The sequence below is a fragment of the Kogia breviceps genome, chromosome 18 (genome assembly GCF_026419965.1).
Source record: "Kogia breviceps isolate mKogBre1 chromosome 18, mKogBre1 haplotype 1, whole genome shotgun sequence".
Taxonomy (NCBI): Eukaryota; Metazoa; Chordata; class Mammalia; order Artiodactyla; family Physeteridae; genus Kogia; species Kogia breviceps.
Window position 1 is genome coordinate 15,484,421 of NC_081327.1, and position 18,967 is coordinate 15,503,387.

An 18,967-nucleotide genomic window follows, 5' to 3' on the forward strand; every position below is an offset into this window, starting at 1 on the left:
CGGAAAAACAAAACAAAACAAAACAAACCCTCTCTCTGCAGGTCCACACTCAGCCTCGGCCCTGCAAACCCAGTGACCCTGAAACATCACTGACCAACACCTTCGCTTTCTTCTACACAGCCAACCACTTTCCCCCAGGTGCCTCCCACCCTCCCACGAAAGGGGGAGAGGGCAGGGCAGCATCAGATAGGGTTCTCACCAGTCACACACTGCCCAGGAGAACCACATCTCATGATAATATGGGCCTAATGTGTTATTTACCAAAGTTTATGTTTACTAACATAAATCAATCAAATTGTTTATGTTAATACCCAGTTTCCTCATCTATGCAGGCAAACGGCAGGTCTGTACACAGCTGGTGGAGGTGGTTTCATGGTGCTGTCAAGGGGTAGCAGAATGGAAGCAGCTGATAACATAAAAAGTAAATGGAGAAAGGGGAGATTGGATAGGTAGACAGCTGGATGGAAGGACAATGTTTGGAAAAAAGAAAGGGTCCCCTTCCTGTGACGCTTTAGGGGCAGGAGGTGAGGGCGGAGAGCCTAGGGTGGGGGAACACCAGGCAGGTCTAAACAGCTCATGTCACAGGGCAGAAGCCTCAAGCAGCTGGAGCAGTTCCAGTAGTTTGCTCTGTCAGCACCCAGGGACAGCAAAAGTGCCAAGGCTGCAGGGGTAGTACGTGGCTGGCTGCGCTCATGGCTCTCCAGCTGCTCTCCCTCCTAGAACCCACCGGTCTGCTTACATAGGATCACCTGCCCTCTGGACTACAGAGGAGCCACATTCTGAGCTGCCACTGTGGACACAGCCCAATGACCCTGGAAGGGTTAACCAGCCCACAGCTGAGAGGTTCCAGTCCTGGCTCCAGACCCATCAGGGGTGCCAAAAAGCAAAAAGAAACAAGAAACAAGAGCTAATAAATTGTGAGTCAAAATGAGGTAAAAACACAATTTAAACATTAAAATTTGCTTTAATTTATATAAACAAAAGGAAAGGGCTTCCCAGGTGGCACAGTGGTTAAGAATCCACCCTGGTCCAGGAAGATCCCACATGCCACAGAGCAACTAAGCCCGTGGGCCACAACTACTGAGCCTGCGCTCTAGAGCCCATGAGTCACAACTACTGAAGCCCATGTGTCTAGAGCCCGTGCTCCGCAACAAGAGAAGCCACTGCAATGAGAAGCAGAGTAGCCCCTGCTCTCCGAAATTAGAGAAAGCCCACGTGCAGCAACAAAGACCTAACGCAGCCAAAAATAAATAAAAACAACAAAAAAACACAAAAGGAAATGCACTACTTAAATAATAATTCATCTGGGTCCTCTTGGATAATACAAAATTCTTCCACAGGAGTCCCATGATTTTGAGGCCAGCAACTCTTCTCACATGTGTATATTAGAATGGTTCCAAATTCCACAGAAAGGCCTGAAAAATACACCATATTCAGGATTCCAGCAAAGAGAAAACTTATGCAATACACTCAATATTAAAAGTTTGCCCTGTTTAGAGAAAGCATCTTAGGAACTTGTGTAGAAATCAGCGATTTTTAGAACATGGCTGCTGTCATCTGCCGATGATGGCCTCCAGCTGCAACATTTCCAGCCTCCAGCCAATCCTGCTCACTTCAGACTGGTCCCCACAATCTGAATTGGTTCTGGCAAGTCCATCCTGTTACTAAAGGCAGTGGTTTTTGTATACTGACTGACTCCCTCAGTTTGTCTCACGTCTGAAGTCAAGGGGAGATTCTGTCAGCAACCAAAGACCTCTGTTCAGTCCTGAATGGCAGCTTTTTCTTCCAAGTCCAGGGCTTGTTCCTGTACTTGGTGCTCCTAAGTGTATAGTCATACCACCCCTTCGACTGTCTAGTTGGTGAATATATTGTGCAGTGTTAAATACATCGCACCTTCAAAGCTGTTTGCCTATTTTGTCTTTATTTCAAAAATATGAACAAATGGCTAGCATATTCTTGAACTCATAGTGAAATTTAAATGTTAATAAAGTAGTATACCCATCAAAAAAAAAATTCAAAGTTTGCTTAGTGGATAGAGCCCAGACTCTGGAACAAAACTGCTTGAGTTTAAAGCCCAGCTCTACCACCCAGAGCAAGTGATTTCACCTCTATGTTATAATGACTATATTTATCATGAGGATAAGATTGCCGTAAGGAGGAGTAAATAAGCCAATACATGTAAGATACTTAGAACAGAGCCTGGCACATCTTAAGCGTTAACTGTTAAACAAAAAGGTTAAGCAATTAGAAGATAATACAAAGGAAGGAAAAAGATGGCTCAATATCAGGGTAATTGGCGTTGCCACAGGGAGTGAATCTAACTTACACACTGAAAAAATAATTACTTAAAGCAAAAACAGTGCTCACTAGTTTTCAGTCACAATACAGTTGCAGTATTCCTACAAAAAGTGACTGCTGATTGCAAAAAACCCCCACAGATTTATCAATAAAATATACTACTTTTAAAATAAATGTTTATTTATTTATTTGGCTGCATCGGGTCTTAGTTGCGGCATGTGAGATCTTTAGTTGTGGCATGCGAAATCTTAGATGCAGCATGTGGGATCTACTTCCCTGACCAGGGACCGAACCCAGGCCCCCTGCATTGGGAGCACAGAGTCCCAGCCACTGGACCACCAGGGAAGTCCCAGTAAAATATACTTTGAAAATAAACAAAAAATCTCAATTAGTCTTCATTACAAATGTCTAGACTATCTGACATTGAAGATCATTTAAAAATATGTCACACTGACAGAACACTACCTCCAAGAAAGGATACAGGCAAAAAGTAGAAAATAAATCCTAAGAATTTATAGAAGTTTATTGATGGATGGAGCCACGAAGAATGTCATCAAGAGAACATGAGCAACAAGAACTCCTCTTGAAATCAGAATAGGAAAACAGAAGTCAAAAGGAGGAGTTGGGCAACTGGTTTGCAGCAGCAAAAGAGAAATACTTTAAAAAAATGTAGACAGCAATAATGGAAAGAAAATCAAAGACAGTACAAAGAAAGGCCAAAATAGAGCTGATTTTGAAAAAATAATGTGGTGAATTTGAGATAATTCCCAACTAGAATGAGCAACAGGCAGTTTTCAGAGGGCATTAGAAGGCTGAAACTCAGTACTAGTAACCACCAGGAGAGGAAAGAAGGAGGTGTAAGGAATTAGAATAAAATAGCAAGTAGCTGAGTACTATACACGAGCCCAGAGACCTGCCACATTTGGGGGATGAGGGAGGGGGAGGAGAAAGACACGGCATATGGAGATCAAAACAGTCCCATTGGGCTTCCCTGGTGGTGCAGTGGTTGAGGGTCCGCCCGCCGATGCAGGGGACGCGAGTTCGTGCCCTGGTCCGGGAGGGTCTCACGTGCCGCGGAGCGACTGAGCCCGTGAGCCATGGCCGCTGGGCCTGCGCGTCCGGAGCCTGTGCTCCGCAGCCGGAGAGGCCACCGCAGTGAGAGGCCCGCATACCGCAAGAAAAAAAAACAAAAAAAAACAAAAAAAAACCAGTCCCATTACACATCCAATGAAAAACATCAGAAACCACAAGAAACAGAAAAGACAGGTGAAACAATTACAGATAGAAAAAAAGGCTTGAGAGAATCTCAATGAATGTAGAGGGAAAGGGAAAAGCATGCATTTGAGAGGAGAAAGGTGACCAAAGCAACTAGAGCTGCTTCCGTAGAAAAGCTACAAATTCAATAGAAAAGCTACTCAGAAATAAAAAGGAAGAAAAACTAAATATATAGGTCGGAAGACCTATCCTGTCCCACGATAAAAGGATTACTGAACAATGGGACGGCAAGACTATATATGTTAGTTCAGTGCCCAGACTTCATAAATAAAATTCTACAGGCATCCTAGCATAAGGTTAGTTACAAAGGTGGTGGCGGTGGAGGTGGGGGGTGGAAATCAGTCCACCCTCAGACTTCTTCTACAAAGCAACATTCAATGCCAAAACGTACTTCCCGGTGAGACGCAGCCATGGGAGATGACAGGAGGTACCAGATAAAAGGACTGGCGGGGCTCTCACTGTTGACAGCATGGGCGATTACAAAGTTTTGAAGAAATAAAGTGGGGCTTAAGAACTTTATACATAAGTTGTCCTTCAAATATAAAGGCAGACCAGCACACACATTCTAAAGTAAGAACAACACCTACGAGCCCTCTTTAAGGCTATTACTTGATAGATTCCAGCTAGGAGAGAACAGTCAAAATAAAGAATTCATAGGCTAAACAGCTGTGAGAATTATGGCTATAAAATACAGACTTATAAACCTTGATAAGGCAAAAATTATACTAAAATATTTGGAGATGGAGTAGGGTATACATTTCCTTATCTATTATAGTAAAGGAGCCAAATGCATACTATTCAAAATTGAAATGTACGGAATGAATATAATTCTCTTAATTTCAGAGGATCTTTTAGAAACTAGGGCCTCTTGAATAAAGAACCCATTACCTAGGAACTTCCCTGGTGGCGCAGTGGTTAAGAATCTGCCTGCCAATGCAGGGGACATGGGTTCAAGCCCTGCTCTGGGAAGATCCCACAGGCCACGGAGCAACTAAGTCTGTGCACCACAGCTACTGAGCCTATGCTCTGGAGCCCGCGAGCCACAACTACTGAAGCCCATGTGCCTAGAGCCCATGCTCCTCAACAAGAGAAGCCACTGCAACGAGAAGCCCAGGCACCATAACGAAGAGTAGCCCCCGCTCACCACAACTAGGGAAAGCCTGCACGCAGCAACGAAGACCCAACGCAGCCATTAAATAAATAAATAAATAATAAATAAATTAAAACGAAGTACATGATAAGGATTTCCTGGATATGACAGCAAAACACAGGCAACAAAAGTAAAAACAGACAAATTGGACTATATCAAAATTAAAAACTTATGTGCATCACAGGACACAATCAGTGGGATGAGAGAAAATATTTGCAAATCATATCTGATAAGGAGTTAACATCTAGAATATATAAGCAGCTCCTACAACTCAACAAAAATAAATAAGCTGATTTAAAAATGGACAAAGGACTTGCATAGACATTAACATAAAGTGATATGAAAATGACTAATAAGTCACTGATACGAAAAGATGCTCAACATCACTAATAATTAGGGAAATGCAAATCAAAACCATCAGGTAGCACCTCACACCCATTAGGATGGCTACTATGAAAAACACAGAAAATATGTGTTCGTGAGGATATGGAGGAATTGCAACTCTTGTGCACTGTTGACTGGGAATATAAAATGGTGCAGCCACTATGGAAAACAGTATGGTGGTTCTTCGAAAAAATAATATAAAATAGAATGACCAGCAATTCCACTTCTAGGTATATAACCAAAAGAAGTGAAAGTAGGATCTCAAAGAGATATTTGTATACCCACGTTTATTGCAGCATTATTCACAATAGCCAAGAGGTAAAAGCAAGTGTCCATCAATGAACAGATAAACAAAATGGGTATATCCATATGATAGAATATTTATTCAGCCTTAAGAAGGAAGGAAATTCTGACACATGCTACCATGGATGAACCTTAAGGACATTATGCTAAGTGAAGTAAGGCAATAACAAAAGGGCAAATACTATAATTCTACTTATATGAAGTACCTACAGTAGTCAAATTCATAGAAGTAGAAAGTAGAATGGTGGTTACCAGAGGTTGTGGGGAGTTGTTTGATGGGTACAGAGCTTCAGATTTGAAAGATGAAAAAGTTATGGAGATCCGTGTCACAACAATGTAAGTAAACTTAACATTGCATGGAGTAATGATTTAAATATTTTACAAAGCCAATCTTCTAGAAAAACAACTAGGAGATAGACTTTTTGACTTAGAATTTTAAACAGAAAAGAAAAAAACAACAATAAAGACTGAGAGAAACCCATATATTTTTGAACTGTGAAAACCTAACACAAAACTAGTTAAAAAAAAAAAAAAGAGGAGGATGTGTAACAAACAAGGAAGAGGCAGAATAAATACCTCAGCAAGAAAAATATGAAGATCTCAAAAAGTTAAGGGCTCACAGGATTGGCATCAATAACATTAATTTGTAGAAATACTGGTTAAAAAAACATATGCAACAGGAAAAATTTCAACTACATATTATCAATACATAAAAGGGCAAAATAAAACTAACGATTTTTCCTAAAGAATGAATGTTCATTATTTAAGTTGGCTTAATTACCTACATTGGGACTTCCGTGGTGGTCCAGTGGTTAAGAAACCACCTTCCAATGCAGGGGATGCCAGTTCGATCCCTGGTCGGGGAACTAAGATCCCACGTGCCACGGGGCAACTAAGCCCGTGCACCACAACTACTGAGCCCACGTGCCACAAGAGAGAAGCCCATGCACCGCAACAAAGATCCAAAGTGCCGCAACTAACACCCAACGCAGCCAAAAAATAAATATTAAAAAAAAATGTTTTTCCTCCATTAAACCTAATTGTTATAATGATCACTTTGCTGTCATAATTGTTGTTCCTGTCATCCTTATAAGGATCACCAAAGGCATTATGAGTTTGTGCAGCTGCTTACACGGTGTTTTTCTTAATTAAAATATGATTCACATGCCATAAAATTTACCGTTTTAAAGCTACAGTTCATTGGTTTTTAGCATATTCACATAGTTATACAAACAGCTCCACTATCAGACTCCAGAACATTTTCATCACCCCTAAAAGACACCCCAGGCCCATACCTGTTAGTAGTCACTCCCCATTCTCTCCTGCCTCCAGGTACAAGCAACCACTAATCTTCTGTTTCAATGGATTTGCCTATTATGGACACTTCATATAAGTGGAATCATATAATTTGTAGCCTTTTGTGTCTGGCTTCTTTCACTTAGCATAATGTTTTCAAGGCACAACTATTTGTAGCACCTTTATCATGTAGTACTTCCTTTCTTTTCATGGCAGAATAATACTCACTGGAGATACCACATTTTGTTTGTACACTGATTTGTTGATGAACATTTCAGTTACTTCCACTTTTGGGGTATTTTGAATAATGCTGATACGAGCATTTGTGTACAGGTTTTGGTGTACATATGTTTTCAATTCTTTTGGGTGGAATTGCTAGGTTACAAAATGACGTTTTTAACAATATTTGCAAAACTTTTCCAAAATTTTGTACCAGATGCTGGGATATCAACAACCTCCTATGTGGCTGATGGCAACAGAAACTGGTAGACAACTACCATGCAAAAATTTGTTAACATGACTTAAATAATACTTGTATACACAGCTATTAAAAAGAACTCAAAGGGACTTCCCTGATGGCACAGTGGTTAAGAATCTGCCTGCCAATGCAGGGTTCACAAATTCAAGCCCTACTCTGGGAAGATCCCACATGCCACGGAGCAACTAAGCCCATGTGCCACAACTACTGAGCCTGCGCTCTAGAGCCCGTGAGCCATAACTTCTGAGCCCACATGCCACAGCTACCGAGGCCTGTGCACCTAGAGCCCATGCTCCACACCAAAAGAAGCCACCACAATGAGAAGCCTGCACACCACAACGAAGAGTAGACCCTGCTCACCACAACTAGAGAAAGTTCACGCACAGCAATGAAGACCCAACGCGCCAAAAATAAATAATTAAATAAATTTGTTAAAAAAAAAAAAAAGAATGCAAAAAAATAGGATTAGACAGGCACTTCTTCAACCTGATGAGAGCATTTACAAAAAACCCTACAGTTAACAAGTTACTAAGTTACCTAATGATTAAAGACTGACTGCTTTACTCCTATGATCAGAAATATGACAAGGATGTCTGCTCTCATATTTATATTCAACACTGTATTGAGGTTCTAGTCAGTGCAGTAGGCAAAAAAAAAGAAGAAAAGAAAAGAAAAAGAAAAAATGGACAGCCAGCTAAGGAAAGGAAAAAGTAACTGTCTTCATCCCCAAAGGACATGATTGTCTATTAGAGACAAAACTGAAAAAAGATGTGCAAGACTATACACTGAAAAGTATAAGACCCTGCTGCAAGAAATTAAAGAGAACCTAAATAAATAGAAAGACATACTATGTACATGAGTTGGAAGACTCAACATTAAGATATCAATTCTCCCCACACTGATCCAGAGAATCAATGCAATCCCAATCAAAACCCCAGAATGCCTTTTACTTTTTAAAGAAATTGACAAGCTGATTCTTAAAAACAAAGAAATGCAAAGGACTTGGAAGAGTCAAAATATCTTTGAAAAGGAAGAATAAAGCTGCAAGATTGACACTACCAGATTACATATCCTACAAAGCTACAGTAGTCAAGACAGTGTGGCAGCGGTGTCAAAACAGAAAAACAGATTAATGGAACAGAATGCAGAATAGAGAGTACACAAATAAATTAACACATATATGGACAACCAATTTTCAACAAAGGTAAAAGATAATTCAGCAGAGAAAGCATATCCTTATCAATAAACGGTGCTGAAACAACTGGATATTCACATGGAAAAGAATGAAGTTGATCCATACCTCACACCACATATAAAATTTAACTCAAAATGGACATAAATCTAAATGTAAAACATAAAACTAGGAAAAAACTAGTGTCCTTGGGCTAGGCAATTATTTCTTAGATAAGACATTAAAAACATGATCCATACAAGAAAAAATTAATCAATTGTTCTTCAAAATTAAAAACTGTTTTTTGAAAGGATACTGTTTAGAGAATAAAAAGACAAGTCATTTTATTCTGATTGGGGGGAGAAAAAGGAATTGTTTCCAAGTGGAGAAACCTGAAACACCAGGTGATCAAGGCTAACGTCAACGGTCAATGTGTAAAGATGCACCCTTGATATCATGTGTGACATGAAGAAAATGGCACTTTACCCCTGTGATTTTCCTCTCAATAACCCATAATCTCATTCTGATTATAAGAAAAAAATCAGACAAATTCCAATATAGGGGCATCTTACAAAGTAAGTGACCAGTACTCCCCCAAATTGTCAAGGTCTTCAAAAATGAGGAAGTCTGAAAATCCATCACAGGCCAAGAGACACAACAACTAAATGCACTGTGGTATCCAGGACAGGCTCTTGGATATCAGGTAAAAATTAAGGAAATCTAAATAAACTATGGATTTTAGTTAATAATGTATTAATATTGGTTCATTAATTGTAACAAAAGTACCATATTAATGTAAAATGTTAATAAAGGGGAAACTGGGTGTGAGGTATATGGGAACTCTATGTACTATTTCTTAATTTTTCTGTAAATTGAAAGCTTCTAAAGAATAAAGTCCATACCAAAAAAACAGAAAAAAAAAAGGCAAGCCACAGACTTGGAGAAAATATTTATAAATTATATACTAAAGGACTTGTATCCAGAATAGATACAAAACTCTCAAAATTCAATAATAAGAAGACAAACTACCCAATTTTTAAAAAGAGAAAATGATTAGAACAGATACTTCACCAAAGAAAACATATAGTGGTAAATAAACATGAAAATATGCTCAAAATCATTAGTTGTTAGAGAAATGCAAATTAAAATGATGTGACATCACTACACACCCGTGAGACTGGCTAAAATGAAAAAGACAGACCATATCAAGTGTTGCCAAGGATGTGCAACTCTCATGTATTGCTGGCTGGGATATAAGTGGCACAGTCTCCTTGGAAAACAGTTTGGCAATGTCTTAAAAAGTTAAACACACACCTACCATATAATTCAACCATTTTTCTCCTAGATACTTACCGAAAAGCCTATGTCCATATAAAGACTTGTACACAAATGTTGATGGTAACTTTATTTATAATAGCCCCAAATGGAAGCAACACAAGTTTCCTTAAAATAATTCTAATTTCACTGTAGGGCAACTAAGCCCACACACCACAACTACTGAGCTTGCGCGCCTCAACAAGAGAGCCCATGTGCCGCAAACTACAGAGCCCACATGCTCTGGACCCGGCATTCCACAACTAGAGAGAGAAAACCCTCATGCCAAACTAGAGAGAAGCCTGCATGCCTCTACGGAGATCCTGCATGCCGCAACTAAGACCCGATGCAGCCAAAAAAAATAAAGAAAATTTTAAAATAAAATAAATATTTAAAAAAATAATAATTCTAATTTCCCAAATTTTCTGTAATATGCTTATATTTTATAAGGAAACAAAAATGAAACAATAGTCTTTCATTTTTAAAATAATTCCAAATTAGTGCTAGAAATCCACAAACTCAAACAAACAGCTTATTACCTAAATTAGCACTTCTGAGCATGCTGACCAGCGCTGGCATAAGCTGAAACTCAAATATCCTTCGGATTCCACAGTGACTGCAGGCTGGGAGCTCAGTGACTTCTGATGTAGGGCAGGTCAAGAAAAGTGGTTCTCCACTCCAGGAATACCTAGAGCAATGAAATAAAGAACTGTGAATCAGGGCCATGTACAAGTCACATTCCAACATCTAAGACTACACTTTGCAAATTTTGTTTCTTTCTTGGAGAGTATCCGGAGCAAAACCAGAGAGCAAAGAAAATCCAAAGGCCCAGAAAACTAGCTGCCAGGTTGTATATCATAGAAAGATATCTGAATTCTTATCAATGGTTACCAAGTCTAGATGAAGGCACTAAAGCTAATGTTGAACTGAATCTAACTAAAACTGCAACAAAGCCCAGACTCAGCTCAATTGCAGATTAAAAAGACTCAGCCCGCCACAGTACTGGCCTTACAGAAGAACAGGCATACACCCCTAAGGAATAAATATTAACTTCAGTATCTACTGTTCTTCAACATACAATTTCCAGTAAACAATTTTTTTAAGTTACTAGATATTCAAAGAAGCAGAAAAAATTGACCCATAAAGAAAATGAATACCAAGAGATCCACAGCCAAAATGATGGAATTATCAGACTTTAATTTTTTTAATTTTATCGAAGTATAGTTGACTTATAAAGTTGTGTTTAACTGCTTCTGTACAGCATAGTGACTCAGTTATACATATATATATATTTTTTCTTTTTCATATTCTTTTCCATTATGGTTTATCATAGGATACAGAATATAGTTCCCTGTGCTATTCGGTAAGACCTTAATCGAAAATACTTTTTTTTTTTTTTTTCTTTTTCGGTACGCGGGCCTCTCCCGTCGCGGAGCACAGGCTCCGGACGCGCAGGCTCTGCGGCCATGGCTCACGGGCCCAGCCGCTCCGCGGCACGTGGGATCTTCCCGGACCGGGGCACGAACCCGGGTCCCCTGCATCGGCAGGCAGACTCTCAACCACTGCGCCACCAGGGAAGCCCAAAAATACTTTTAAAACCACCTCCAGGTTAAGGTCTCTCACTTCAATCACTCTTGTACTTTAATATTTGCAGATTCAGTTATTTCATTTTGGGGAAAATTTCCTATTTCATCTATTTCATCTTTGAATATTGTTTTTCATCCATTTGTTGAGTTCTCTATTTTGGACACCAATTATCCTTATAGTAGTTATATTTATCAACCTTCCATAGATATCACCTTCTTTCTAATTGCTTTGTCTTTTTCTTCTGCATTCACTAGATTTTCACAACTCTTTTCACGACGTCAGTACTTCGATTTTCAGCCAAGTTTATTATTTCTAAATTTATTCAATATGTAATGTGTGGCTTGGTTTCTTTAGCAATTCAATTTCCCTTGGCATCTCATAGTTACTTCATTTTCTCAACTTTGAGCTCTTGGGTTTTACTGAATGTATTTTCTTACAAAGTTCTTCTATATCTTGAAGACTCTGCTGGGAATTATGTGTTCTCAGATCATGTTTTCTTCCAGATATGGTTCTTGGCTCATTTTTGTTTGTACGATTCATTTCTTTAATTTTACTGTCGATAATATGATTACAGGGGTGACGTGCCACTTTTCATCTAGCTCATGCCTGAAGGGGGCAACTCTGTTTAGACCACCTGTTTTCTCCAAAAGTGTGTGGGCTTTCTTACTGATTTTCTGTCTATCTCATATCAGAGGTCTGCTCTTTTCCCCTTCTCCAAGCATATTTTTCATTTCTTCTACTTTTCTGTAGGTGAAGTGGGGTGGGGATATGGTTCTATAAGACTAGATGCAATCTACTAGAACACCTGAGTTTCACTTTTACTTCTCAGATAGTATAAAATGTCTTACATGTTGGGAGATCCCATTTTAATGGGGAGGAAACTGCCCTTGACCTCTTTATCATTACTGTAACTAGTCAACAACTTTTGCTTCTGAGAGGCAATTCCTAATTCCCTGCATCATCACCCCACCACACCCAGTTCTCTGGCCAACAGCCCTACAGCAGAAGATACAGATTGTTTTCCTATTTGCTTCTTTCCAGATTCAAGATTATTACTGCAATTCTCAGGATTTTGTGGGCTAATCAGTATATTTTGAAGACGTGAAAGAAGAAGGCTGTATGCTTAGAACTCACACTAAACCATTCCGGAAATTTATCTACCTTCCTCTGTGAAAAGTAAATTAATTACAAAAATAAATATTTAAAGACATGTGAGGTACCCAGAACTGTATTAGACATTTAGTGATATAATATCCTGAGCTGCCACTCTGAGGTTTATGGTATTAAGTTCCTTTCCTTATTTCAATGTTGATGGAAGGGATTTTCTTTTCTTTTTTTTTGCAGTACGCGGGCCTCTCACTGTTGTGGCCTCTCCCGCTGCGGAGCACAAGCTCCGGACGCGCAGGCTCAGCGGCCACAGCTCACGGGCCCAGCCGCTCCGTGGCATGTGGGATCTTCCCGGACCGGGCAAGAACCCGTGTCCCCTGCATCGGCAGGCGGATTCTCAACCACTGTGCCACCAGGGAAGCCCGGGATTTTCTTTTTAATACTTGTTTTTTTTCTATTTTATTTTTGGCTGACTTTTACCTTTTATATTCATCATATCAGGTATTAGGGGAGAAAGACCATTTGATTTTCTGTCCACTTTATCTGGACCCATTTTTCCAAGTTTTCCCTATGTCATTATTTTTATATACTATAACCTGCTGGGTATGTCATTTCCTCTGAGGCCTCTCTGCCATCCTACTTATAATAGCTATGTTTTATTTTCCTCATTTATCACTTGTGGAAATCATACAACACGTCTATTTATTTTTAACCTCCTTCACTAGAAAGCTAAAGCTATAAAAACACAGACTTTGTGTCATTTCCTGCTGTACCTGCAGCATCTAAAACAGACTCAATAAATATTTGCTGGATGAATAAATACGTTCACTGAATCCTTCCAAACATGCTGTAAAGTAGGTATTAGGCCTATTTTACAGAGGAGAAAATAAAGGTAAAGTCACCTGCCCAAGGCCAAGTCTTCTAAGACCTAAACCAAGGTTCTTTTCAACCATACCACATTTGAAAGGTGTTGGCTCCACCAAATACCTACTATACATGGGCACTCTGTTTTGCATGAGAGTTATATACTGTCCTTATCGCCAAAGAATTTACAGAAATTAGGTGATTCAGTAGACCCCTGTCCTAAGATGATGAAGAATACATAAATATGCCAGTGCTATTAAGAGATCCTAGGGAATTCCCTGGCGGTCCAGTGGTTAGGACTCTGCACTTTCACTGCCGAGGGCCCCGGTTCAATCCCTGGTTGGGGAATTAAGATCCCACAAGCCACGCAGCATGGCCAATTAAAAAAAAAAAAAAAAACAAAAAGATCCTAACAGATCTCTGCTTCCCCAAAACATAGCACAGTGGATTTCAAACAACAGCCAGTATTTATGTATATTTTACAGAGTATTTGCCTCATCATCTCATTTAATTCTCATAGGAATCCTATGAAATAGGTAGTTGTATCATCATCCTCACGTTAGAGATGAGGCACTAAGGATAAGAAAGGTTAAGTGACTTACTTGCCCATGGACTCACAGGTAGAAATGGAAGACCTGGGCAATGAACTTCCAAGACCTATGATTCAATATCCTATGAGCACTTGTTACTTACTACAAAGTATTACGTCTTCAATATATGAAACTTATAAAGCAGAACGCACAGGGGAAATAAAATCAAAACTATTATAACTAACAAAGATTTAATTACAAAGATGGAAGTCAAACTGATAAGGACACACTCTGTAGTTCAAGAAAAATCAAGACCCCACACCCCAGAAAACGCCTCCTAAACCCCCATCTCAAGAACAGCATCAACACTCACCCAATTTCACAAGCCAGAAGCTCAAAACCACTTCTGTTGCCTTCTTTTACTCTCATATCCAAGGGTCACCAAGAACTGCCATTATAAAAATATCCCACAGGAACTTCCCTGGTGGTCCAGTGGGTAAGACTCCGCACTCCCAATGCAGGGGGCCCGGGTTCCATCCCTAGTCAGGGAACTAAGATCCCACATGCATGATGCAACTAAGAGTCTGCATGCCACAACTAAGAAGCTTGCAAGCTGCAACTAAGAGGCCACATGCTGCAACTAAGAAGCCTGCATGCTGCAACTAAGAGCCCACATGCTGCAACTTCACATGCTGCAACAAAGATCCCGTGGGCCACAACTAAGACCCAGCGCAGCCTAAATAAATAAATGAATATTTTTTTAAAGAAAGAAAAGAGAAAAATTATATGACCCCAATTATTTTTTTAAAAAAAATACACAAAACCTACTTACATGTGTGCATACAAATGCATAAAAAATAAGTGAACTTAATAAACTAAAATCTTAGGGCTTCCCTGGTGGCGCAGTGGTTGGGAGTCCGCCTGCCGATGCAGGGGACGCGGGTTCGTGCCCCGGTCCGGGAGGATCCCACATGCCGCAGAGCGGCTGGGCCCGTGAGCCGTGGCCGCTGAGCCTGCGCGTCCGGAGCCTGTGCTCCGCAACGGGAGGGGCCACGGCAGTGAGAGGCCCGTGTACCGCAAAAAAAATAAAAAATAAATAAAATAAACTAAAATCTTAGCTTCATGGTTTGAGGAATACTGTAGATTTTGGTTTTCTTGTTATGCTTTCCTGTGTTTCCTGAACTAATATACATTACTTTTACAATCAAGAAAAACAATTTTAAAAAATGTGCCTTTACCTCAAAATCTGCTCCTGACAAGCAGCAATTCTCTTCATGAATTTGTAAAACATCTTATCTCCACTTTTAATTATGGTCTTCTCATATTTTTCATCACCATCACTAGAAAGACTAAAAAGAGAAGCAAAAAATACTTTTGCCTGTATATATCCAGCGAATTACAGTATTTAGAAAAGTACACAATTTTTAAAAACTTTACCAAAGTAATATATACACATAATGTAAATATCATATATTTACTAATTTATAATGAATATCAGTAACCTCCCGCAACCCTTCTCTCAAGCCCTGCTTCCTAGCCATTTTCAACTCTGGATAATTATTTGCAATTTAAAAAGTCATCTTGGGCTTCCCTGGTGGCACAGTGGTTGAGAGTCCGCCTGCCGATGCAGGGGACACGGGTTCGTGCCCCGGTCCGGGAAGATCCCACATGCCGCGGAGCGCCTGGGCCCGTAAGCCATGGCCGCACAGCCTGCACATCCAAAGCCTGTGCTCCGCAACGGGAGAGGCCACAACAGTGAGAGGCCCGCATAATGCAAAAAAAAAAAAAAAAAAAAAAAGTCATTATGTCCAATGACTCTCTCCATTTCTTTCTCCATTATGGATTATTTTCAAACACCAACACTTCTTCACACACTCCAACAGTATTCTGAAAAAGCTTACAAATGATACAGCTCTGGTAAAGAACCAGGTCAACTCTCCAAATATCCTATTGTAATTCTATTATGATAGCAAAGTGATTATTCTTACTTCTTTAGAGGGTTTTGGTTTATAAAGCCTTTCAAGACCTATTCTCTCACTTAACTCCAAAAACCATGTGAAGAGATACACCACCCAGATATCAGTATCACTCCCATTTTACAGGGGAGAATTGAGGCTCTGAGAGGGTCTCTGAGGTCCTAGGCCAGTTTTGAGCCACAGCCAAGAGTCAATAAACAAATGGCATTTTTCTAATTTACCTGTCTCTGTTATACGTTTAAAAACAGAAAAGTTAAAGAGATAGTAAACACAATCTTGTGTAAATACTTGGTATCCCTAACTTCTGTTTGTTCACTTTCCTGAGGGTCCCTATAAACAGAACAAGTGTTTTCAAGCTAACTCAAGGGTGGCTGGTAGGATCCCCTTGTCTGTCTCCCTTTCTCATCTGAGAGGTGTGAAGCAGAAAGGTCCTACACACACAAGTGCTGCCTGAAAAAGTTTCCCCAGGTACGAGGGTAAAACCAAAGGGTACCTACTGTGGCAGCTTCCTGATCAAATCACCTCTCACGCTCAGCAGTACACATTCTCACCTTTGGGAAAGCAACTGTTCCATATCAGTTCCCTCTCTCTGTTGATACTCCCTCAGAAGGCTCTGAGCATGATCTAGACTGACGAAGTCCCTGTAGTCATCCTCCTCAACAACACAGATGTAGTAGGGCAGGAACTGCGGCAGCACAGAAGGCAAGGCCATCCCTTCCCCAGGAGGCACAGGAGGAGCAGCATCCGGGACAGTATCCTGCAGGCGGAGGTCTTGGAGCTGGGCAGGCCAATCTCTGTCTTTGGCACTGCTGGAATCATTTCCGAAATCTGAGATAACCTGTAGTGGAGGCGCCTCCTCACCATCACTTCCCCAGTCATCTGCACCTTCACACCAATCCTCAGCTGTGAGGCCATCTTCCTGCTTCTGGAAAAATATCCAGTGAATGTGGTTCAAGCACACTTGGGTGATCTCACCTACTCCCTTGGCTTCCTGAGCCACCCATCCCTTCACCTTCCTGAGGGAGCCTTAACACCAGCACCCCCCGCCCTCCACTCTGGCACACTCTGATTCAACTTCCTGGACCCCGTTTACTCAAAAGCATGTTGGAGGTGACAAATATTGTGTTTCCTTTTCAGGGGCACCATGGCAAATGCAGTACAGTGGTTTCTTCAACGTCTCTTTCAGTTGTGCTTCATGTATTGCACATGGTAAGAAAGAATTACATTTCCCAGACTCCTAAGCACCTGGGGTCCTAGGTGTGATGGCGGGGGGGTCTGTCTGTGTCTAGAGAGAGACACAAACTTGAGACAGAGTGAAGTGGAAAGAGGGGCCCTGAAGCAAAAGGTAGCTGATCTGTAGATGGAGACAGAGCAAGGCTCTGGAGTCAACAGTTCTGACAAGGGCAGCTTCCATTCTCCGGAACACATCTCAGCTTCCTGACTGCAAGAGAGGTTAGCAGCTCCTTGACAGGCCAGTTCTGAGGTGTGGTTCCGGAGGTCACTCCTGAAGTCATCTCCTCCAGGCTATCCAAATAAGTTAGTAAAAACCTAATTTTAAGTCTGTCTCAGCTTTAAAAAGTCAAAGTGCTTTTCTATTATCTGCAATTGAACCCTGACAAATATAGGCAGACACCATCTTTTTATTCCCAGTATTGCTATTACTGTGCTTGGCACACATTAAGAATTCAGTGTATATACAAAGCAGCATTCACAGGCAAAGGGAAGCTGAATTTTGTTCTGTAGCTACCAACTTGCCTGATTTTTTTAATTTAATAAATTCGAGTTTTGTCGTATTAAATGTTTGTTATATACACATATACTTATCACAGTAAGTATATTTACTATAAACACACACATATATAATGATGTGTATGTACACACCCATACCTTTTCCCAAACGGAAAAATCAGTCAGCTATGTGCTTCCATACCTTCAGTGCACAACTAAAACAACTAACAAGACGTTAAGGAAGTACCAAAAAAAAAAAAAGCAAATTGTGGTGTGATGAATTGGGAGATTGGGATTGACATGTATACACTGATGTGTATAAAATGGATGACTAATAAGAAAAAGTAAATAAACATTAAAAAAAGCAAAAACCATTCCAAAGCACTTCAAAGAACATGGCTTAAAGTGTGTCTTAAACGAAATTCTGGAAAATACCCTCAAATTACAGCAGATCATAATATGACAGTCACAAGCGCTTTACCTGAGCGTCCTGCGTCTCTTTCTCTCGCATTTGCAGGCACTGGGAACGAAACACCTTCCAACTTCATAGTAAAGAAAAACTGCGGTGAAGGGTCCATCGCCGACTGCCAGACGACTGACCAGTCCCCTCCGGGTGCGCCGGGTGCTGGCCCTCCACCCGCGCTCCCGCCCACTCGGTATGAAGTCCAGTGGGCAGTTCCGGGACTTGTCCGCCTACCTGCGCGCCCTGCCACTAGCGCACCCCGGATGGGGGCAAGCGAACACGTGCAGGAGCCGATGAAACGGGGAGCCTTCCAGAGGGCAGTACACCTGCACGACCAGGGCAAGCGGCTGCCTGCAAAGTTCACACACTGGCCTCGGCGCTGCCACGGCGGGCAGGGCGTCCTGAGGGCAAGGGAGGCACTGAGACCCTGACTCTTACCCGAGACCTCGCCCACTCCCTCACCCCGTAGCCCTCACCAGCACCCGCCGACCCCGGCTCCGGCGCCCCACCTCACCGGAACGCCGCCCAGCTTGCTCGCGGTCCAGGCGCCCAGCCCCGTGGGGCAGCCGTGCACTGCAGTATCTCGAAGCCCGAGCAGCACCGGCTTCCGAACGGCCGCCATGACGACAAGGCGCCCACGTGAAGAGGCGAACTACGGCAGCCGAGAGGGTGCGCCTCTCTGCGCAAGCACACCGCCTGCGCCTGCGAGGCGGCCCCGCCCCCTTCAGACCGTTTATTTATTATTATTATTATTTTTTAAATTTTTATTAGAGTATAGTTGATTTACAATGTTGTTAGTTTCAGATGTACAGCAAAGTGAATCAGTTATACATATACATATATCCACTCTTTTTTTTTTTTTTTTCAATACGCGGGCCTCCCACTGCTGTGGCCTCTCCCGTTGCGGAGCACAGGCTCCGGACGCACAGGCCCAGCGGCCATGGCCCACGGGCCCAGCCGCTCCGCGGCATGTGGGATCCTCCTGGACCGGGGCACGAACCCGTGTCCCCTGCATCGGCAGGCGGACTCTCAACCGCTGCGCC

At 41.4% G+C, this 18,967-nt stretch overlaps 1 protein-coding gene across 2 annotated transcripts; it reads right to left on the reverse strand.

Annotated features, from left to right (window-relative positions):
* Positions 1-944: 944 nt before the first annotated feature.
* PDCD2L (programmed cell death 2 like) lies at positions 945-18,570 on the reverse strand. Of its 2 annotated transcripts, none has more exons than XM_059044400.2 (7): positions 18,439-18,570; positions 18,159-18,325; positions 17,943-18,003; positions 16,285-16,658; positions 14,996-15,106; positions 10,209-10,357; positions 945-1,415 (listed from the first exon to the last, which is right to left on the reverse strand). In XM_059044400.2, exons 1-7 carry the CDS (start codon positions 18,544-18,546, stop codon positions 1,285-1,287), a joined length of 1,101 nt encoding a protein of 366 aa, XP_058900383.1. In that variant the 5' UTR covers positions 18,547-18,570; the 3' UTR covers positions 945-1,284. The 2 variants fall into 2 exon arrangements, with proteins under 2 accessions (XP_058900383.1, XP_058900385.1); XM_059044402.2 differs by having other exon boundaries at positions 16,285-16,655; positions 18,439-18,564.
* Positions 18,571-18,967: the final 397 nt, after the last annotated feature.